This window comes from Oryctolagus cuniculus, chromosome 3 (genome assembly GCF_964237555.1).
Source record: "Oryctolagus cuniculus chromosome 3, mOryCun1.1, whole genome shotgun sequence".
Lineage (NCBI taxonomy): Eukaryota > Metazoa > Chordata > Mammalia > Lagomorpha > Leporidae > Oryctolagus > Oryctolagus cuniculus.
In genome coordinates this window covers 43503661-43522647 of record NC_091434.1, presented here as the reverse complement: position 1 = coordinate 43522647, position 18987 = coordinate 43503661, and the positions used below count along the sequence as shown (strand labels likewise).

The 18987-nt window shown below is 39.0% G+C and overlaps 1 protein-coding gene and 1 long non-coding RNA gene across 2 annotated transcripts in view; both read right to left on the bottom strand.

Moving 5' to 3' along the window:
• Nucleotides 1-18987, bottom strand: part of LOC138848955 (uncharacterized) — a 156258-nt gene that overhangs the window by 81011 nt on the left and 56260 nt on the right. The gene's annotated exons all lie outside the window — the stretch shown is intronic.
• The window catches only part of GTF3C3 (general transcription factor IIIC subunit 3), a 51188-nt gene that overhangs the window by 1980 nt on the left and 30221 nt on the right, over nucleotides 1-18987 (bottom strand). The window contains exons 11-17 of the mRNA XM_002712362.5: nucleotides 17245-17447; nucleotides 16864-16965; nucleotides 16086-16221; nucleotides 12910-13147; nucleotides 12080-12270; nucleotides 10385-10509; nucleotides 9258-9410 (exon numbers count right to left, since the gene is read on the bottom strand). Coding sequence (XP_002712408.2) covers nucleotides 9258-9410; nucleotides 10385-10509; nucleotides 12080-12270; nucleotides 12910-13147; nucleotides 16086-16221; nucleotides 16864-16965; nucleotides 17245-17447 — 1148 coding nt within the window. The remainder of the gene's footprint in view (nucleotides 1-9257; nucleotides 9411-10384; nucleotides 10510-12079; nucleotides 12271-12909; nucleotides 13148-16085; nucleotides 16222-16863; nucleotides 16966-17244; nucleotides 17448-18987) is intronic.

Sequence of the window (18987 nt, the reverse complement as noted above, 5' to 3'; positions counted from 1 at the left end):
CTGGAAGAGGGGCAACCGGGACAGAATCCGGCGCCCCGACCGGGACTAGAACCCAGTGTGCCGGCGCCGCTAGGCGGAGGATTAGCCTAGTGAGCCGCGGCGCCGGCCAAGATTATATCTTGACTCAATGCTTATTCAGTTAATCATCACAGTAACAATATCAAATATTTCTAAATGTCCAGTCAATAAGCTATAGGACAAGTCTCACTAATTCATATACAGGACAAGTCTTAATTCACAGCAGAATAAACTTAAGAACTTGAGAGTAGAGGCTGGCAAGGTAGGGCAGATGAAGCCACCTGTGATGCCTCATCTCCTACTGGAGTGCCAGTCGAGTCCCAGCTGTTCTGCTTCTAGCCCAGCTCCCTTTAATGCACCTGGGAAAGCAGCAAAAGACGGCACAAATACCTGAACCCCTGTCTCCCATCTGGGTCTCCCAGAGTTCCTGGCTTTTGGTGTTAGTCTGGCCCAGCCCTGACTGCTGTGGCCTTTTGGGGAACAGAACCAGCAGATGGAAGATCTTTTTCTCTTCCTCTCTACCTTTCAATTAAGTCTTTAAAAAATGAAATGTTTTAAAGAACAAAAAATCACAAAATAAAATACAATTGATTAAATATAATCCTAGGTAGAATGTAATAAAAGTAGACACTATATAGAATACTTATTTTATGGAATAAAGTATTGTCTGATTCTAGTATAGAAAATAAAGCCAATGAAGACTTAAAGCTAAGTGTTACAATTTTGTCCTTTGAGAGATCAGGCCATCAATGAAGAGATCTGAAGACGACCGCTTAGGAATGCAGGAGTGGTCCCGAAGACCCCCTTTGAAGTCTCCCATCTTCCTTGTGAGGCCCAAAATCTTTCTTGAGCTGGATTGTACTCTTTGTGTACTGGGTCCCCAGTCTTTTTGGCTTTGGGTTACTCGGCTTAATTTGTGTTGTGAGAGATCTCGAGACCTTGGGATACCAGTGTGTGTGTGTATGGGAAGATGGCACAGGACTCTGGAGTACCAAAGCTTAGTTTGCCTTGTGAGAAGGAGTTTTCCTTTTGATTTGCTAGTAGTTGTAAAGGTCACAGGCAGCGATGGCAGCACTGCAGAAGGCGTGAACACCAGCTCCCAGAATCCACAGGAATGTAGTTCTGTCCTCTCCATTTCTTCTCCTTGTGTGGTTAGGTAAGGAAGGCCACCAATAGCATCTAACTGAAAAACTGACTAACTTAATCAAGAAGGTGTCAGAGCCAAAGCCACACTTTTGGGCATGACTTGGGCAGCTAATTATTTTTATAAACATGTGTATCCATTATTCAATTGACATAGAATTTGTATACATTTATAGGGTTTACTATGTTACAATACACATCTAGGGTCATGATCAGACTAGGGTAGCTGGCATATTAGATATACACTGCGTTGGAATCATTCAGAATCCTATAGACTATTTTGTATTATTCAATAATTGTTAACCCTAGTTTTATCACTGTGCTACAGGACATTAGATGATACTCCTCCTGTCCAACTGTACCCTTCTGCCACTATTCCTCTCTCCTCCTGCCTTTCTAGGCTCTCATAACTACTATTCACTTGTGGAGATCAAACTTAACTTCCACTTATAAGTGAGAGCGTAGTGCTTTATTTCTCTACCTAGCATATTTCATGTAGCAGTGTCCTCCGGTTGCAACCACGTGGCTGCAACTGACCGAACTTCATTCATTTTATGGCCAAATATTTTCACTGCTTATGTGGGTGGTTTAAAAATGTTTCTGGCCGGCGCCATGGCTCAGTAGGCTAATCCTCCGCCTTGCGGCGCCGGCACATCGGGTTCTAGTCCCGGTCGGAGCGCCGGATTCTGTCCCGGTTGCCCCTCTTCCAGGCCAGCTCTCTGCTGTGGCCAGGGAGTGCAGTGGAGGATGGCCCAGCTCCTTGGGCCCTGCACCCCATGGGAGACCAGGAAAAGCACCTGGCTCCTGGCTCCTGCCATCGGATCAGCGCAGTGCGCTGGCCGCAGCACGCCGGCCGCGGCGGCCATTGGAGGGTGAACCAACGGCAAAGGAAGACCTTTCTCTCTGTCTCTCTCTCTCACTGTCCACTCTGCCTGTCAAAAAAAAAAAAAAAAAAAAAAAGTTTCTGGGCAAACCGAATTTAAAGAGGAGTTTATTTTGGTGTAAAAAATGTCTTGAAATCCATGTATAGCTTTTTCATAATACACATATTCCATGAACTTTTTGAAGACCGCTGTTCGCATGGATTTCAAAAGTTTTTGGTACCAAAATTAACTTTTTAATTCTGTATGTAGCCACAGCTCATTTTCTTTATCCATTAACCTGTCAATGGAGACCTCGTTTGATTCTGTATCTTGGATACTGCGAATAGTCCTGCAATACACATCCTAGTGCAGATGTCTCTTAAACATACTGGTTTCGTCTCCTTTGCATATACATCCAGTAGTGGGGTCACTGGGTCATATGCTAACTCTGTTTCTACTTTTCTGGGGAACTGCCTTACAGTTTTCCAAACTGACTGTACTGGTTTACATTCCCACCAATAGTATATGAGAGAGTTCCCCTTTCTCTGCATTCTTGCCAACATTTTTTTTTCTCTTTTTGATAACAGCTATTCTAACTGGGGTGAGCTGGTATCTCATACTGCTTTGAATTATCTTTCCCTGATATTAGTGACCTTAAGCATTTTTTCATATACTTGCTGGCCATCTGTATATCCCCTTTTGAGATGTCTATTCAGATCATTTGCCCAATTTTTATTGAATTTTTTTTTTTTTTGCTGCCAAGTTATGAGAGTTCCTTATATACTCTGGAAATTGTGTGTCAGATGAATAATTGAAGAAAATTTTCTCATATTCTGTAGGTTGCCTCTTCATTGTTGTTTCCTTTGCTTTATAGAACTTTTAATTTGATGCAATCCTATTTGCCAATTTTTGCTTTTGTTGCCAGTACTGTCAGGGTCACATGCAAAAATATTGGCCTAGACTAATCTCCAGTAGTGTTCCTCATGTACTTCTGTCCAAATATCGGGTGTTAACACTGTCTTTTATTCATATTGCGTTGTTTTTGTATACAGTGACATGGTGGTGATGGGGGCGGGGGGAGATGTCTACTTTTTTCTTCTGCACATGGATACCCAGTTTTCATAGCACTGTTTACTGAAGAAACTTTCCTTCCTCCTATATATACACTTGTTACCTGTTAAAAATCTGTCTAAATAAGTAAATGGATTTATTCATAGGTTATCTATTCGGTTTAGTCTCTGTCTGTTTTTATGCCAGTACCATGTTGTCTGGGTTATTATAGCATTATAGAATTTTTTTTTAAGTCAGGTATTGTAATGCCTGCAAGCCTTGTTGTTCTTGCGCAGGAATGCTTTTGTTGTTCAAGTGTGGTTCCACTTGAATTTTAGGATTTTTTTTTTCTAGTACTGTCAAGAATGTCATAATTCAATAGCAATTGCATTGAATCTAGATTTCTTTGTGTAGTATGGACATTTTAATAATATTCTTCTAATCCATGAACAAGGGAGGTCTTTTCATTTTTTTTGTATCCTCTATAATTTCATCTGTTTTATAATGTTCACTGTAGAGATCATGCATTTCCTAGGTTAAATTTATTCCTAGGTATATTATTTATTTGTAGCTATTGTGAATGGTATTGCTTTCTTCATTTCTTCCTGTGCAAATTTCATTTGTGATGTCTACAAAACCTGACTTTTATATCCGGAGACAACTGAATTTATCAGTTTAACAGTTTTGTGGTAGAGTCTTTAGGTTTTCCCATAAATGCATAAAATCATATCTTTTATAGACAGGGATAATTTGACCACCTTTCCTATTTATAAGCCCTTTATTTCTTCCTTCCTCTTGTCCAAGTGCTATGGCTAAGACTTCCAATACTATATCTGATGAGAGTGGACATCCTTGTCTTATTCCTGATCATGGAGGAGACTGTTTTCATTTTTCCTCCACTCAGCATGACACATGCTGTACATCTGTCACATACAGCCTGTATTGTGTTGAAGTACGTGTCTACCTACTTTTTTGAGGATTATCATGAGGAATGTGGAGCTTTACTAAGTGTACTTTCTGTATCTACCGATGTGATCACATGATTTTTTTTTTCATTCTGTTGATATGATTTATGTATCATTTGTGTATGTTGAACCTTCTTTGCATCCCTGGGATTAATTTCACTTGATTGTGGCATATAATTATTTTTATGTGTTGCTGGGACTCAATTTGAGAAATTCTGCATTTATGTTCATCAGGGATACTGATCGTAAGTTTTCTTGTTTTGTTGTGTCCTTATCTGCTTTTGCTGTGGGGGTAATGCTGCCCTCATAGACGTACTCTGGAAGGGATAATTCCTGTTCAATACTTCCCAACAATTTTAGAGGAACAGGTATTTTTTCTTCTTTAAAAGTTTGGTAAAATTTAGCAGTGAGGCCATCCATTTGTGGACTACTGCTTTGTTGGGAGACTTCACTACTGATTCACTCTCAGTGCCCATTACTGGTCTATTCTTTGTTCAATTTCATATGAAGGGACTTCAAAAGTTCATAGAAAATAGAATTAATGATGCTGATTTTGGTGTAAATTTCTGAATTTTTAATTTCCACATTAAAAATTATACTGTGAGCAAGCATGTATTTACAGAAATCATGAAATGGTGTTAAGTCTATAGAACACTGGTTCACAAACTAACCTGATAATTAAAACTAGAAATTACAATCCCACTAAATGATTCTGTAAATGAGGAAAGATTAAGGGGGTTATTTGGGATCTTGTTTTTGCTTGTCCCAAAGTAAGAGGGAAGGAAGGTGTAGGGCTGGCTAATGGGTGGAGGATGACCTATATGAAAGTAATTTTATATGGACCTAAAAGGGAATTTTTCTAAAAATTGAGCATTGATTTTGAAAGTACACTTATCTGAAACTAGAGTAATCCTGTGTTATTCAGACAGCATAGTTTCCTGGAGAGCTAATCTGTTCTTTTTAACATTTATTTATTTGAAAGGCAGAGGAGGAGAGACAGAGAATGAGATCTGCAGCTTCATTCTCCAAACGGCCAGCCTGAAGCCAGGAGCCTGGAACTCCATCCTGGTCTCTCCCACATGGGTGGCAGGAACCCAAGTACTTGGTTTTTGTACCCATTTTTCACTGCCTTCCCAGACACATTAACAGGGAGCTGGATCAGAAGCAAAGCAGACGGGACTCCAACTGGCACTGTGATATGGGATGCAAGTATGGCAAGCAGTAGCTTAACCTGCTGTGCCAAAACAGGGGCCCCACTGGTCTGTTCTTAACAGGAAATTGTGTAAAGGTTTTTACCTTTTAGGCAGATGCTGTAATTTCTTCCCATGCTTTGTGTCTTTTAAAATCTTTGCTTTTATTTCAGAATGATCTTTTGCTTTAATAAGCCTTTTTTTTTTTTTTTACAAACTTCCCAAAATTAAATTCTAAAACTGTTTTTCTAACCTTGAACTAATTTGGGATTTCCAGAGAGCCCCTGGAAGCCCAAAAGACAAAGATTTATCTTGATTTGTTAAATTATACGTGAAGCTCTCCTTTCAAGTAAGAAATTATATTTAACCTTCTTTGGGCTGTATTTGTTGCAGATATGTTAATATGTATTCCAAAAATTATAGAAGACTCCTAGGAATCCATTATGGTTTGCAGGTATCAGTTATGATCCCAATTATATTAAATTATTACATATCACAAAATAAATTCTGGTGAGTTCTAAACAATGCCTATTTTAAGTCTTGTCTACAGTTAAGCTGCCGCATCTCTTGTCTTTTTGGGACATTTTTTTGCATACAACTATAATCATAAAGTGTGTGTCTTCAAGGAGGTTCACAGAAAGGATGAAATGAACTTCAACAAGTACAAGTTTCAGTAGCACTAAAGACACTGAAATGGGTAAGAATTCCAGGATGCTCATGGAAAAATTGGACTCATAAAATTGCTATGTTAAGATCAAGAACAAGAATTACAGAAACTAAAGTGATGAAAAAGAATTATAGGTTTTTTTTTTTTAAACATTGGTAATTTTTTTCAAGTGTTCTGTTTCTCCTATTTAAGGGAACATTTTCCTTTAAAACTATACATAGTTAAACTTTGGTATAAAATAGACTTTTTTTTTTTTTTGACAGGCAGAGTGGACAGTGAGAGAGAGAGACAGAGAGAAAGGTCTTCCTTTGCCGTTGGTTCACCCTCCAATGGCCGCCGCAGCCGGCGCACCGCGCTGATCCGATGGCAGGAGCCAGGTACTTCTCCTGGTCTCCCATGGGGTGCAGGGCCCAAGCACTTGGGCCATCCTCCACTGCACTCCCTGGCCACAGCAGAGAGCTGGCCTGGAAGAGGGGCAACTGGGACAGATTCCGGTGCCCCAACCGGGACTAGAACCCGGTGTGCTGGCGCTGCAAGGCGGAGGATTAGCCTAGTGAGCCGCGGCGCTGGCCTAAAATATAGTCTTGTAAATAAAAATTTAAAAACTTTTTTTTCTCATCCCTTCAGAATTTGGAAACTCTTCATGCATATCCTCACTTTGATATTAATAAGTTTGTTCTTTTTTTAACATGATTCAATTTGAAATGTTAAACTTGGCTTTAATGATTTTTTTTTTTTTTGGACAGGCAGAGTTAGACAGTGAGAGAAAGAGAAAGGTCTTCCTTTTTCCGTTGGTTCACACCCCAACCCCAAAGTGGCCACTACGGCCGGTGTGCTGCGCCGATCCGAAGTCAGGTGCTTCCTCCTGGTCTCCCATGCGGGTGCAGGGCCCAAGGAGCTGGGCCATCCTCCACTGCACTCCCGGGCCACAGCAGAGAGCTGACTGGAAGAGGAGAATCCGGTGCCCCAACTGGGACTAGAACCGGGGGTGCTGGCGCCACAGGTGGAGGATTAGCCTAGTGAGCCACAGCTCCGGCCTTAATGATGTATTTAGAAACTACATAGTTCTGTTTAGCTTTAAGGGTTCCTAGCCTTACAAGTGAGTAAGGCCTGTCACTTTCTGGCAGGCCCAAGAACGTCAAGATACCAGGTGCTACAGATACTCTGCCTTATTTGGCTCTCTAGCCTTTAAGGTTTTAAAAGTCCAATCTAAGATTCCTTGTCAAAAAGGGACCTATCTTCTTACTCTGTATACACATATGGAAGTAGGCAGGAGACATAGATCTGTTTTGCAAACAAACTGATCTCATTTTCTTTGATTAAAATGGGCAATGATTATAACCAGAAACTATAGTATAGGTGTAATTATTAAGGTTGTGCCTTTGTTAATTGTTTGAGTTTTTATGACCTCCCTATAAACTAAACTGGGTTCTGAATTCTAGTTTTCTTTAATAACAGACTGCTTGGTTCATGAAACCATATAACTCAATGTAAATCTCAAGGAACAAGTCTTAATGCTTGAAGTGTGAGCTTCGGAGAATTCACCCACCACCAGAGATGTTTACTACAAACCACAACAAGAAGTTGCCAATTTCATGCTGTGGTCAGCTTTTCCCAAAACCATCAGAATAAGACTATATCATAATAAGACTTTTATAACTATAAACTATAAAAGGGAAGGTTGATAACTTCAGTAAAACTAAAAATTATAAATGCAGAGGGAGAAAAAATATCAGTTCTATATATAGCACAGAAAGGTCTATACAGAGTAGGTCTAGGAAAGCATTATAATTACTTCAGGAGTGTTTTTAATTACCAAAAAATATAATAAGCAGAGGCTGGCATAGTAGGTAAAGCCACTGCCTACAATGCCAGCATCCCACATGGGCACCAGTTTGAGTCCCAGCTGCTCCACTTCCGATCCAGCTCCCTGCTAATGGGAGAGCAGAAGTTGGCCCAAGTCCTTGGGCCCCCCTACCCACACAGGAAACTCAGAAGAAGCTCCTGGAGCCGGCGCCACGGCTCACTAGGCTAATCCTCCACCTAGCGGCGCCAGCACACCGGGTTCTAGTCCCGGTCGGGGCGCCGGATTCTGTCCCGGTTGCCCCTCTTCCAGGCCAGCCCTCTGCTGTGGCCAGGGAGTGCAGTGGAGGATGGCCCAGGTGCTTGGGCCCTGCACCCCATGGGAGACCAGGAAAAGCACCTGGCTCCTGCCATCGGATCAGCGCGGTGCGCCGGCTGCGGCGGTCATTGGAGGGTGAACCAACGGCAAAGGAAGACCTTTCTCTCTGTCTCTCTCACTGTCCACTCTGCCTGTCAAAAAAAAAAAAAGAAGAAGAAGCTCCTGGCATTGGCGTGGCCCAGCTCCAACTGTTGTGGCATTTGGGGAATGAACCAACAGATGGAAGACCTGTCTCTCTCTAAATTCTGCCTTTCAAATAAATATGTAAACATACCAATGAGGGAGATTAAATCTGTGTTCCTAATCTTCCTTTTTGGATCACATGTAAATAGATCTGCAACAAAATACTACCTATAAAATTCAAGTAGCAATATGTAAAGATATTTATGAAATACAAAAGAATATAGTTTTTCAATATAACTGTAAAAGTATATATTCATTTGCTTAGAGTAAAGTTGAATAAGGCTAACAGAAAACAACTGAGGGATTGTGTGTGAAAAAGAATTTCAGGTATATCGCTATATCTGTACATTAACAGTGAAAACACTCATACTTCAGTAATTAAAAAAATTATCAGGCTTTAAACATAGGCCATCACAGGGCAACACTTATACCCTATTTTAAACTACATTAATACTCATCTTTTAATTAAGAAACTTGTGGAGCCGGCGCCATGGCTCACTTGGCTAATCCTCCACCTGCGGCGCCGGCATCCCATATGGGCGCCTGCACCCACATGGGAGTCTAAGAAGAAGCACCTGGCTCCTGGCTTTGGATTGATGCAGTGCCAGCAGTGGCGGCCATTTGAGGGGTGAACCAACGAAAGGAGGACCTTTCTCTCTCTCTGTCTAGCTCTGCCTGTCAAATAAAAATAATAATAATAATAAAGAAACATGTTAGTTATATTTGAATAATCATTCTGTTACTCAAGCTTCATGTCTACCGTCTCCTGTGTGTTGAGTACAGGGGCTATCTTGGGATAACTGAAATGGTCATTTATGTTCACATGGTTGCTGCTCAAGTCATATGGCCAGCATGTCAAAAATCTGCCTGAATTATATAAATATTTTCACCTACAAGCTATGATTTGTTTTGCCATCTGCACTGCAACACTTAGCTTCATCTGTAGGTAAGGGCATTTAACTAACTCCTCAATTTAAAAAATACATTATACAATACCTCTACCACAAGTGGCGGGAGCTCCAGAGCCTTCTGATAATAGTGGATTGCAAGATGTGTCAGCCCCAGTTGATGAAGGCCACGGCCTAAATTGTAGAATGATTCTTGGCAAGGTCCACGTATACTGAGGTAACGATTAAGAAAGGAAAAGCCCTAGCAAAAAGAAAAAAGGTCAATAATTGTTTCACTGAAGTTATGTATTAAACCACTGCATGTGCCAGGTACTGGGGGAAAAAAAAGTCTTGCTCTGAAAAGAACATAATAAAACAAATGTAATCATGAAAACTAACATATACAGTAGTGAACAAGACAGACAAGATCTCTTACCTCTTGGAGTTTACATTTTTTAATAGCTATTTAATAAGAATACAAACAAGGAAAGAAAAATAATTTCAAATTGCTATAATAGAACCAAGAAGAAAAGTTTGAAAGAACAGTTCATTGGTAATGGTGTAAGGAAACAGCAACACTCATTATTATTATCATATTTATTAAATTGAGTCTTTAGGACCTAGGTTGGCTAGAGGCCTTGGGGCTCCAAAGCATCATGGATTCCTGCAGATGCCACCTGTGTCCTTTCCCTCTATTTTCCAGCTAAAATTATATCACTGTAATAAGATTGAGCCATAGGGCCGGCACTGTAGCTTAGCAGGTAAAGCCGTTGCCTACAGTGCCAGCATCCCATACGTGCCCTGGTTTGAGTTCCAGCTGCTGCACTTCTGATCGAGCTCAATGTTATGGCCTGGGAAAGCAGTAGAGGATGGCCCAACTCCTTGGGCCCCTGTGCCCACGTGGAAGACCCAGAAGCTCCAGGCTCCTTGCTTAGGATCTGCTCAGCTCTTGCTATTGCGGCCATTTGGGAATGAACCAGTGGATGGAAGACCTCTCTCTCTCTGCCTCTGTCCCTCTCTAACTCTGCCTTTCAAATAAGTAAAAAACTCTTTAAAAAAAAAATTGGCCATGAGCACAACTAAATGCTGAGTCCTATAAATGCAGAATGTAGGAATAAGTCCTGGATACTCCCAACATATACTTTAAAGAGGTATTAACTTTTGAGGTAGGATTTTTCAAAAGCATTAAGTATATTTATTTTCAAGGAACATGAATGAGAAATCCAAATGAATTACCTGCACAATCAGAGCATGTCTTCTTAATACACACTTCTGAGATGCCATGTGAATGAATGTTAGGCCTATACAAAGGCTGTAAAGAGGTTCATTGGGACATGTGCGAAAAGCTTGCGTGTACTGTCCTGGAAAATAAGCAGCAGTGTCACATGGTATGACAAGAACAGAGTTCCTTATTTCTTTACATCTATTTAAGTATATATTTAAAGCTAAACAAATATAATTGATTTCAACATTTACAAAGGTGTATGTCCTATGTTAAATATCAATCAAGATGCACATTAATTTGAACTGTAAAGCAATGTATAACATAGAATTTTTCCATAAATATATCTTGACCATGAAGATTGAGTAACAATAACTTTAAGAGACACAGCTGACATTTCCATATAGAGCAGTATTTTCAAAATAATTTATTGACTGTGACCATTAATCTATTTCATGATCTTAACTATTTTAAAAGCACTGGGGAAATGTACCTTTGGTGAATTCTTTTGTAAAGTTAATTTGTTTTGTAAATATCTATGTGGATTATGGAGTGAGAAAAGAAATCACAGCTTTGTTGTATTCTTTAGATTATGGGTAGTTTTCCCCAAATATAGCAACTACTTTATTTTTCCTGAGAAAACCTAAATGTATCCAATATTACAATAATTTGGGGTTTTGAACACTATGTATTCCATTTATATAATTATGTCAGAAACATAGTCATATAAAGAGAATTTATGTAATTTTTATCTCAAAGGAATAATCTATGATAGATCATGAGTGCTTCCATAAGGACTTCTATTTCTTCTACCTTCTATTCTAGAAGGAATGGCAGCTCAGATCTTTTTAAGCAAAGATGACAAACTGAAATTTGAACTTTTCTAGTTTCACTTTCTATAAAAGTTTCTAACATAGGAACTTTCTATAAAAGTTTCTAACATAAGAAAATACATCCCTATTTCATACTTTAATATTAAACCAATAATTCAAAAAAGCATACACAGTAAAAGAAGGTGTCAACATCTGATATTCCAGGTTACTGGCTAAATAATTTTAAAAATACCAGCTATACACAAAGAAACATGAAAACACTAAATAGCAAAATCAGTTTATTCAGAAGACAACAATATTAACTATCAAGCAGTAGGAGCTACCTGCCTAATTTTAAGTTTAAATGTTTGGTGAGATATTTTTCTTGTTTCTTTTTGATTGCTCATTACAGAAGTTTCTTATTGTAAGTGATTAATGAATTTTCCTTAACTGGAATTAGTAAGCACTATGTATGTAAATTTTGATTTATCTTTGAATCATTAGCAAACCTTAAGTCCTATTTTGCACTACAGCAAACTAAAATTGAGTTGCAAAAACATCCATACTTAATTAAAATTATTTTAAAAACAAGCAAGCCTAGGCAGGGAAAATTACTGACCTTCAAAATTAATTATAAGACCACTTCAACGTTTTAAAATCTAAAGCTTAACACATTAATCATTACCATTACTGTTAACACTAAATGCACCAGGCATAGTTTTAAGCATTTTAAATTAACTTAATTTTCATAATAACATATAAGGTAGGCCCAATTATCTTCATTTTAGAGATAACTGGGGGTGGAGGGAGGATTCCATTTAAACTCAGGCACCCCTTCCAGTTTAGGCTCTTAGCCACCACACTGTCAATGACAAAAGCTTATGCCAGGACACTTACCAAGTGCATGCTTGAAGCTACCAGACACAAATGCATTGTGTCCATTTAAGACACATAGAGCATGATTATCCGGGTTTTTAAGCATTAGACGGAGACAAAAGCGATGGTGTCGTACATCTTGGGAGTGCATGGTAACTTGATTGAATATGTTCCAGAGCTGAGGTTTATTAACATTTTCCATTACCATTATTCTAAAATTTATAAAGAGAAAAATGTGAAAAAATCTTCCTGAATTCTAAGAATAAAATTCTTTAGTGTTGTCCTTCTAACACTAATACATACCATTCCCCAACAGAATAAATCACTATCCCAATCTGTTTAGGCAAAACTTCTCAACACAAAAGATTTTTCCTAGAAAAGGCTGCTTAAATTAACATTTCTATATCTTATTTCTGCTTTTCAACAAAACTTTTAAACCCAGAAAACACAATCAAGTAGTTAAGCTTCACTTTTTCTCTCCTTGCCCATTACAGCTGCAGTACCATGAGCAATGAACAATACTCCACAGGAGGCATTACTAAGAGGCTCTCTATGTAATCTTTAACCTTCAGAATAATCCTGTGAGGTGGCAGTATTGTTGATATCCTGTTATAAATGGGGAGACTGAGGCATAGGAGGTCAAGTACCTAGCCTGAGGCCATACAGTTAACTGTTAGGGCTGGGATTCAAACCAAGGAAATTTAGCTCTAGTATCCATGCTCTCAGATACCACCTTTGAGAATCAACATACAATTGAAACAACCAATAAGCAACAAGAAAGCTACAAGTAAATTGAGTATGAGAAAAATCAAGATAAGTGTACATACTCTATTTAAGTATTAAAAAGTCACCTGATATAGTTGTATGCCTTTCTGAAATTTTTGTCCAGAATTGCAGCAGATAGACCAAAGTATTCTAGTTCTTTACGTTTTTGCCTATCATCATAAAATGAGTAATATTCCAATGAAGAATCTACAAGTAACTCAGCCTCTTGAAATCGGGACAGGTCACATAAGGAGTATATGGCCTTTAACAGAAGGTTCCACCAGTCATCTTTTGTTAAGACACTTGTGAGTACAGCAAATATTGCTAAAATGAGATCAGTGAAAACAGATTAGCACACAGTATTTCCAGAAATAGCAATAATAAAAAATTATCAGTTTAATTAATTCTAGTCCTACGGGCCTGAATTCTTGTCAACACTAATGAAAAAATGGGGCAGTTGCTTGTTTATACTTCTACACTATTCCCTTCTGCTTGCTTAAGAATCCACAATCCCAGGTAATTCTCACTCTGACTTGTTCTCCATAAAGTCCAACTAACCCTATTTGCATTCCTCAGTACTAGCTGGGACAAGATAGAAAAAAAGGTCCTTTCTCTGACTGTGGACAGATAAGGGCTTCTGTACATACAAGGCATTCAAATATCTGTTCAGAGGAGGATGTTCAGCTCAGTAGTTGACTGTGCCCTACATCAGAGTACCTGGGTTTGATATCTGCCTCTGGTTCCTGACTGCAGCTTCCCGATAATGCAGACCCTGGGAAGCAGCTGTGAGCTGTGGTGGTTTAAGTAATTAGGCCCCTGCCATCCAACTGGGAAACCTGGATTGAGGTCCAGGTTCTCCGCGTTAGCACCCAGCCCCTGAGACCTTTATTAGGCATTTGGGGAGTGAACCAGTAGATGGGGGTGAGGAAGAGTTAATTTTCCCTTTCTCTCTCCCTCCCCCACCCCATGCCTCTCAATCAATAAACAAACTACTGAGCAAATAAATTCAAGTTATTTTTGTAATCCCAATTTTTTCTGCCTTCAAATCTCAACAATTTCCCTTATTTCTAGAAGCCTCCCTGTTATAACCCTTTTAAAAAAATTCTTAAAATTTGTTTTGGTGCCGGCACCGCGGCTCACTAGGCTAATCCTCCGCCTAGTGGCGCCGGCACCCCGGGTTCTAGTCCCGGTTGGGGTGCCGGATTCTGTCCCGGTTGCCCCTCTTCCAGGCCAGCTCTCTGCTGTGGCCAGGGAATGCAGTGGAGGATGGCCCAGCTCCTTGGGCCCTGCACCCCATGGGAGACCAGGAAAAGCACCTGGCTCCTGGCTCCTGCCATCGGATCAGCGCGGCACACCGGCCGCGGCGCGCCAGCCGCGGCGGCCATTGGAGGGTGAACCAACGGCAAAAGGAAGACCTTTTCTCTGTCTCTCTCTCTCACTGTCCACTCTGCCTGTCAAAAAAAAAAAAAAAAAAAAAAAAATTTGTTTTGGTGCAGTAATTCTGGGGATATATCCTAAACAATAAAAATGTAAACAAAATTGTATGAAGATGCTTAGCATATTACTACTTTAACAAAAGAAACTTTTCAGAAGCAGTCATTTATCAAAAAAAGTTCATCCAGTGGATTGCATATTTCTTAAATATTACAGCTACTAAGAGAAAACAGAGCAACAGGAGAAGCTGTTCAATGAAAAGATCAGAGTTAGAAAGTTAAATATAATGGGGCTGGTATCGTGTCATAGCAGGTAAAACTGCAGCCTGTGATGCCAACATCTCATATGGTGGCCAGTTCATGTTCTAGCTGCTCCACTTCTGACCCAGCTCCTGGCTAATGGCATGAAAAAGGCAGCAGAAGATGCCGCAGGTGCTTGGGTCTCTGCTACCAATGTGGGAGACCTGGATGAAGCTCCTGGCTTCAGCCTGGCCCAGCCCTGGCCATCAATGCCATCTAAGGGGTAAAGCAGCAGATGGAAGACCTCTCCTCTCCATCTCTTCCTCTCTCACTGTAACTCTTTCATATAAATAAATCTTTAAAAAAGAAAACAAGTTGCACATATTGTGGCTGGTACTATAGCAGAGCAGTTGAAGCCTCCACATGCAATGCCAGCATCCCATACAGGCACTGGTTGGAATCCTGCTGCTCAACTTCTGATCCATCTCCCTTCTAATGCTCCTGGGAAAGCAGTGGAAGATAGCTCAAGTAATCCTTGGGCTCCTGCCGCCCATGTTGGAGACCCAGATGAAGCTTTTGGCTTCGGCACAGCTATTGCAGCCATTTGGGGAGTAAAACCAGCAAATGGAAGATCTATGCCTCCTCTAACTCTGCCTTTCAAATAAACAAGTCTTAAAAAGTTCCATGTATCTTATAAAAAGGTTCAGCTCCAGCAGAAGGAAGACCTTTCTGTCTCTCTAACTCTGCCTGTCAAAATAAATAAAAAGGTTCAACTCATCCTATCCTGGTAGACCAGGGTAATGTGAGCATCCCTACCATGATGAAATTAACAGACCAACAAAACTGGATGAGCCCAAGAAAAACCAAAATGAACTGGAAATGAATCACTGAAAGAAAACAGGCAGGATTAGATATGAAGAAAAATACAACATGGCCCAGAATACAGGCTTCAGAGGTAGAAGATGTTGACATAAACCCAGAATCTATGAAAACCAGAGCGACAGCAGGGTTCTGTGGCATTTATAGCTTAGATTATAAGCACCTATGCCATTTTGCCTTCCCTTTGAGTTTAGTAATGCCTATAATGATTTAATAAATGTTGAACTAAATCACCTTCTACCAGACCGACCTCTCCAGCCTACGTCATTTCCACAGTTCTCTCTCAATAATACCTCACCCAAACATACTTGATGCTTTTCCAGCTAAAAACAGATGTCTTCTGAAGTTATTACTTGAGACTGGGTCACGGCAACTTATTTTCAAAGAATTTCTCTAATTACTGCTACATTTGTCAAAAATGAATTTAACAGAATGGAATCAAAGTGACTGCACAAATAATCTAATCTTCACAAATTTCATATATTCTTAAAAAGTCAAAATTAACAGTTTTATATTTTCACAGAAAACTCAAGCACTTTGTTTTTAAAATTTATATTTAGCTTTTCCTTTTTAAACATCAAATAAGTTTGATACACTTGAATTTTAATTAGAATATTTTACTTTAAAAACTGTATTTTCAAAATTAGATTACTGTCAAATGTTAATGAGTCAGTTCAGCCAAGTCATAAAAAAGTAAATGAAGTAGTTACCTTTTGCGTCACAGTTGGCTGTCTCTTGGTCATTGCTGTCTGATATTTTGTCTCTTGATACTTTAATAAGGTAGAGATGTCGCTCTCCAGATTTGGAACTGGATATCAAACAGACTTGGGCTCTATTCATTGCTACCTAAAATAAAGGTGGTAATTTCAGGATCTTTAGTAATATTTTAAAGAAAACCAGTGGACCACAAGTAACACAAGTGTGACTGAAAGCTTTTTCTAAGGAAAAATGTCAAATTACTTCTGGAGGAACAAAACACCTAAATGTAAAATGACTTTTTTTTTTTGCCTTTTTTTTTTTTTTTTTTTATCGCTCACAGACTTATTTTCGCACCAAAGGAATTTTTGGTGACATTACTCACCTTAGGAAAAAATAAGGCAATAAACATTAACTTTATAACATGTACACACATACATACATACACACACACACACACACCCCTCTCTACAGAAAAACCAGACTCAAAGGATGTTAGATTTGGAAAACATTTTTGCAAACCAAACCATTTGGCCAATAACATAGGGCCAATAACTGTTAATACTATGTACTAGGAAAGATTTTAATTAACAATGTACAGTGAAGTTCACAGGACCATGTACAACTTTCAGATACATACTGTTAATCTCAAAATCTTTTTACCTGACTTTCACTTTAAGTAGTCTGTTTAATAGAGTAAGATTATTACAGCTAATATATAACACCTATGTTTAAATCAATACTAAACATGTAAAAAGCCAACAAGGCTGATAAGGAAAAATCATTACCCACCTTTAAAAGCATGGCTAACATAGTAAGTAAGGTATCCACATAGCCATATATTTTGCCTTGTGAAAACAATAGAGTAGAACGATGAAGCAATAATTTCAGTTCCTAAATAAATAAGCACATAATGAGTATGACAAGATTCCTTTCTTAGAAAATGTTTTATTTGCAAAGAAATATATTTAGAAACTAAACATTAAGAACATTTGTGTTATGATCTTTGACAATAATTATGATCCATTATTTTAGAAACTAATTTATAATGTCTATTAAGAAGCCAAAACTTTACTACAATGAAGTAAAATGCTGAAATACAAGCTATGAAGAGATCCCTAAGGAGAAAGCTCTAAAATAAATTCAAGAAAAAATTTTTGTTACAGAACCTACCTGCTGTGCAGCATTTGCATCCTGTGCTAAAGTATCTGGATCATACATTGGTTCCAAAGCTTCAAGAGCTTTCTCTGGACGGCCTAGCTGTTGCTGAAGAGTAGAAAGTGAGATTCTTGCATCCAAGTGGAGGGGGGCCAAATCAACCACCTTGCCATAGCTCTCAGCAGCACGTTCCATGTAGCCTAGGGCCTTTAAGCATTCTAAGATAATATTAAAACAAAGCATAAATGTGAACTGTAGATTTTTAAATTATCCAAAATTATTTTTCCATTTCAAAAGTTATCCCTTATAACTATATTAATTGAAAATCTATCATTCATTCAAATTGTTATAAGGATGTAATAAGTGTATAACACACAACTTGGAATTCTGTTTTATTCATTAAGTACTATGCTGTAAGCATTTTCCCATGTCTTCATTAGAATTTTGAAGGCTTACATAATATTATTTATTAAACCAGAGTATCTGACATTTAGTTTCTAAATCCTCACTCTAATAAAACCACAGTAAGCATCTTCATGTATATAAGCCACAGTGCACAATTAACAGACATATTTAATTTCATCCACAGATGTATTTTATTAACAATGTTTTACAAAAATTTTAACACTTATTTTTTATTTTCATCTGCGTGAAAGGCAGGGCAACAGAGAGAGATCTTTGATTCACTGGTTCACTCCCCAAATGCTCCCAATAACCAGGAATGGATCAGGCCACAGCCAAGAGCGTATGCAATGAAGCCTTATCTGGTGCCTCCCAGAATGCATTAACAGGAAGTTAGATAAGAAGTGTAGTAGCTAAGACTCAAACCAGCACTCCAGTATGGGAAGCAGTCATCCCAAGTGGTGGCTTAACCAGCTGCACCACAATGCGTGCACCTTAAGAATTAATTGCCTACAGTGTTTTAAATTAAGATTTTTATAAAATCCAGATATTGGACTTTCTAGCTGCCAGTCTCACATGGCATATCAGCCCACACTGTGAAACAGCCTTTCACAAAGGCTCTCCGGTCCTCAGCCCTCTCTACTATCCTCACTTGTCCAATTCACTCATTTTGTTGCTACCTGCCAGACTCCTGAATTTTCAGGTTCCCATAACTACCACACCCACTCAATTAGTTCCTCAAAGTAAGTTCTCAGAATAGCTGTAACACTAACCCAGGCCCTTTCTTTGCTTTAATTTTCTGAGGGTGCAGGGTGGGTATCCGGATGGAAGACTTATTTATTTGCAATCACAGAGAAAGTGATCTCCCGCCCTTGGGTCATCCGCCACTGCTTTCCCAGTATTACTAGCAAGGAGGTAGATCAAAAGTGGAGCAGCTCAAACATGAATCAGTGCCCATACGGGATGCCAGCAGTGCAGGCGACAGCTTAACCCACTACACCACAACGGCCCCCTTTTTCACTAATCTATTAACTAATATTTTTGTCTCCAACTGCTTTCTCAAATCTCAACATTTTTAGGTTCAATTTTGATGACCAAGGAAGAATACTAATATGAATGGATCATCACAATGGCATTTCTTATATTTTTTAGTTTTTAAAGATACTTTGTTATGCTACAAGTATTACATTTCTCTAATATTTCTTATATACTGATCTCAAATCTTTGACTTTTGGACGACCATGAGGTGTTGTTTTGTTTTTTGTTTTTTGTTTTTTTTTTTCAGGCAGAGTGGACAGTGAGAGAGACAGAGAGAAAGGTCTTCCTTTGCCGTTGGTTCACCCTCCAGTGGCCACC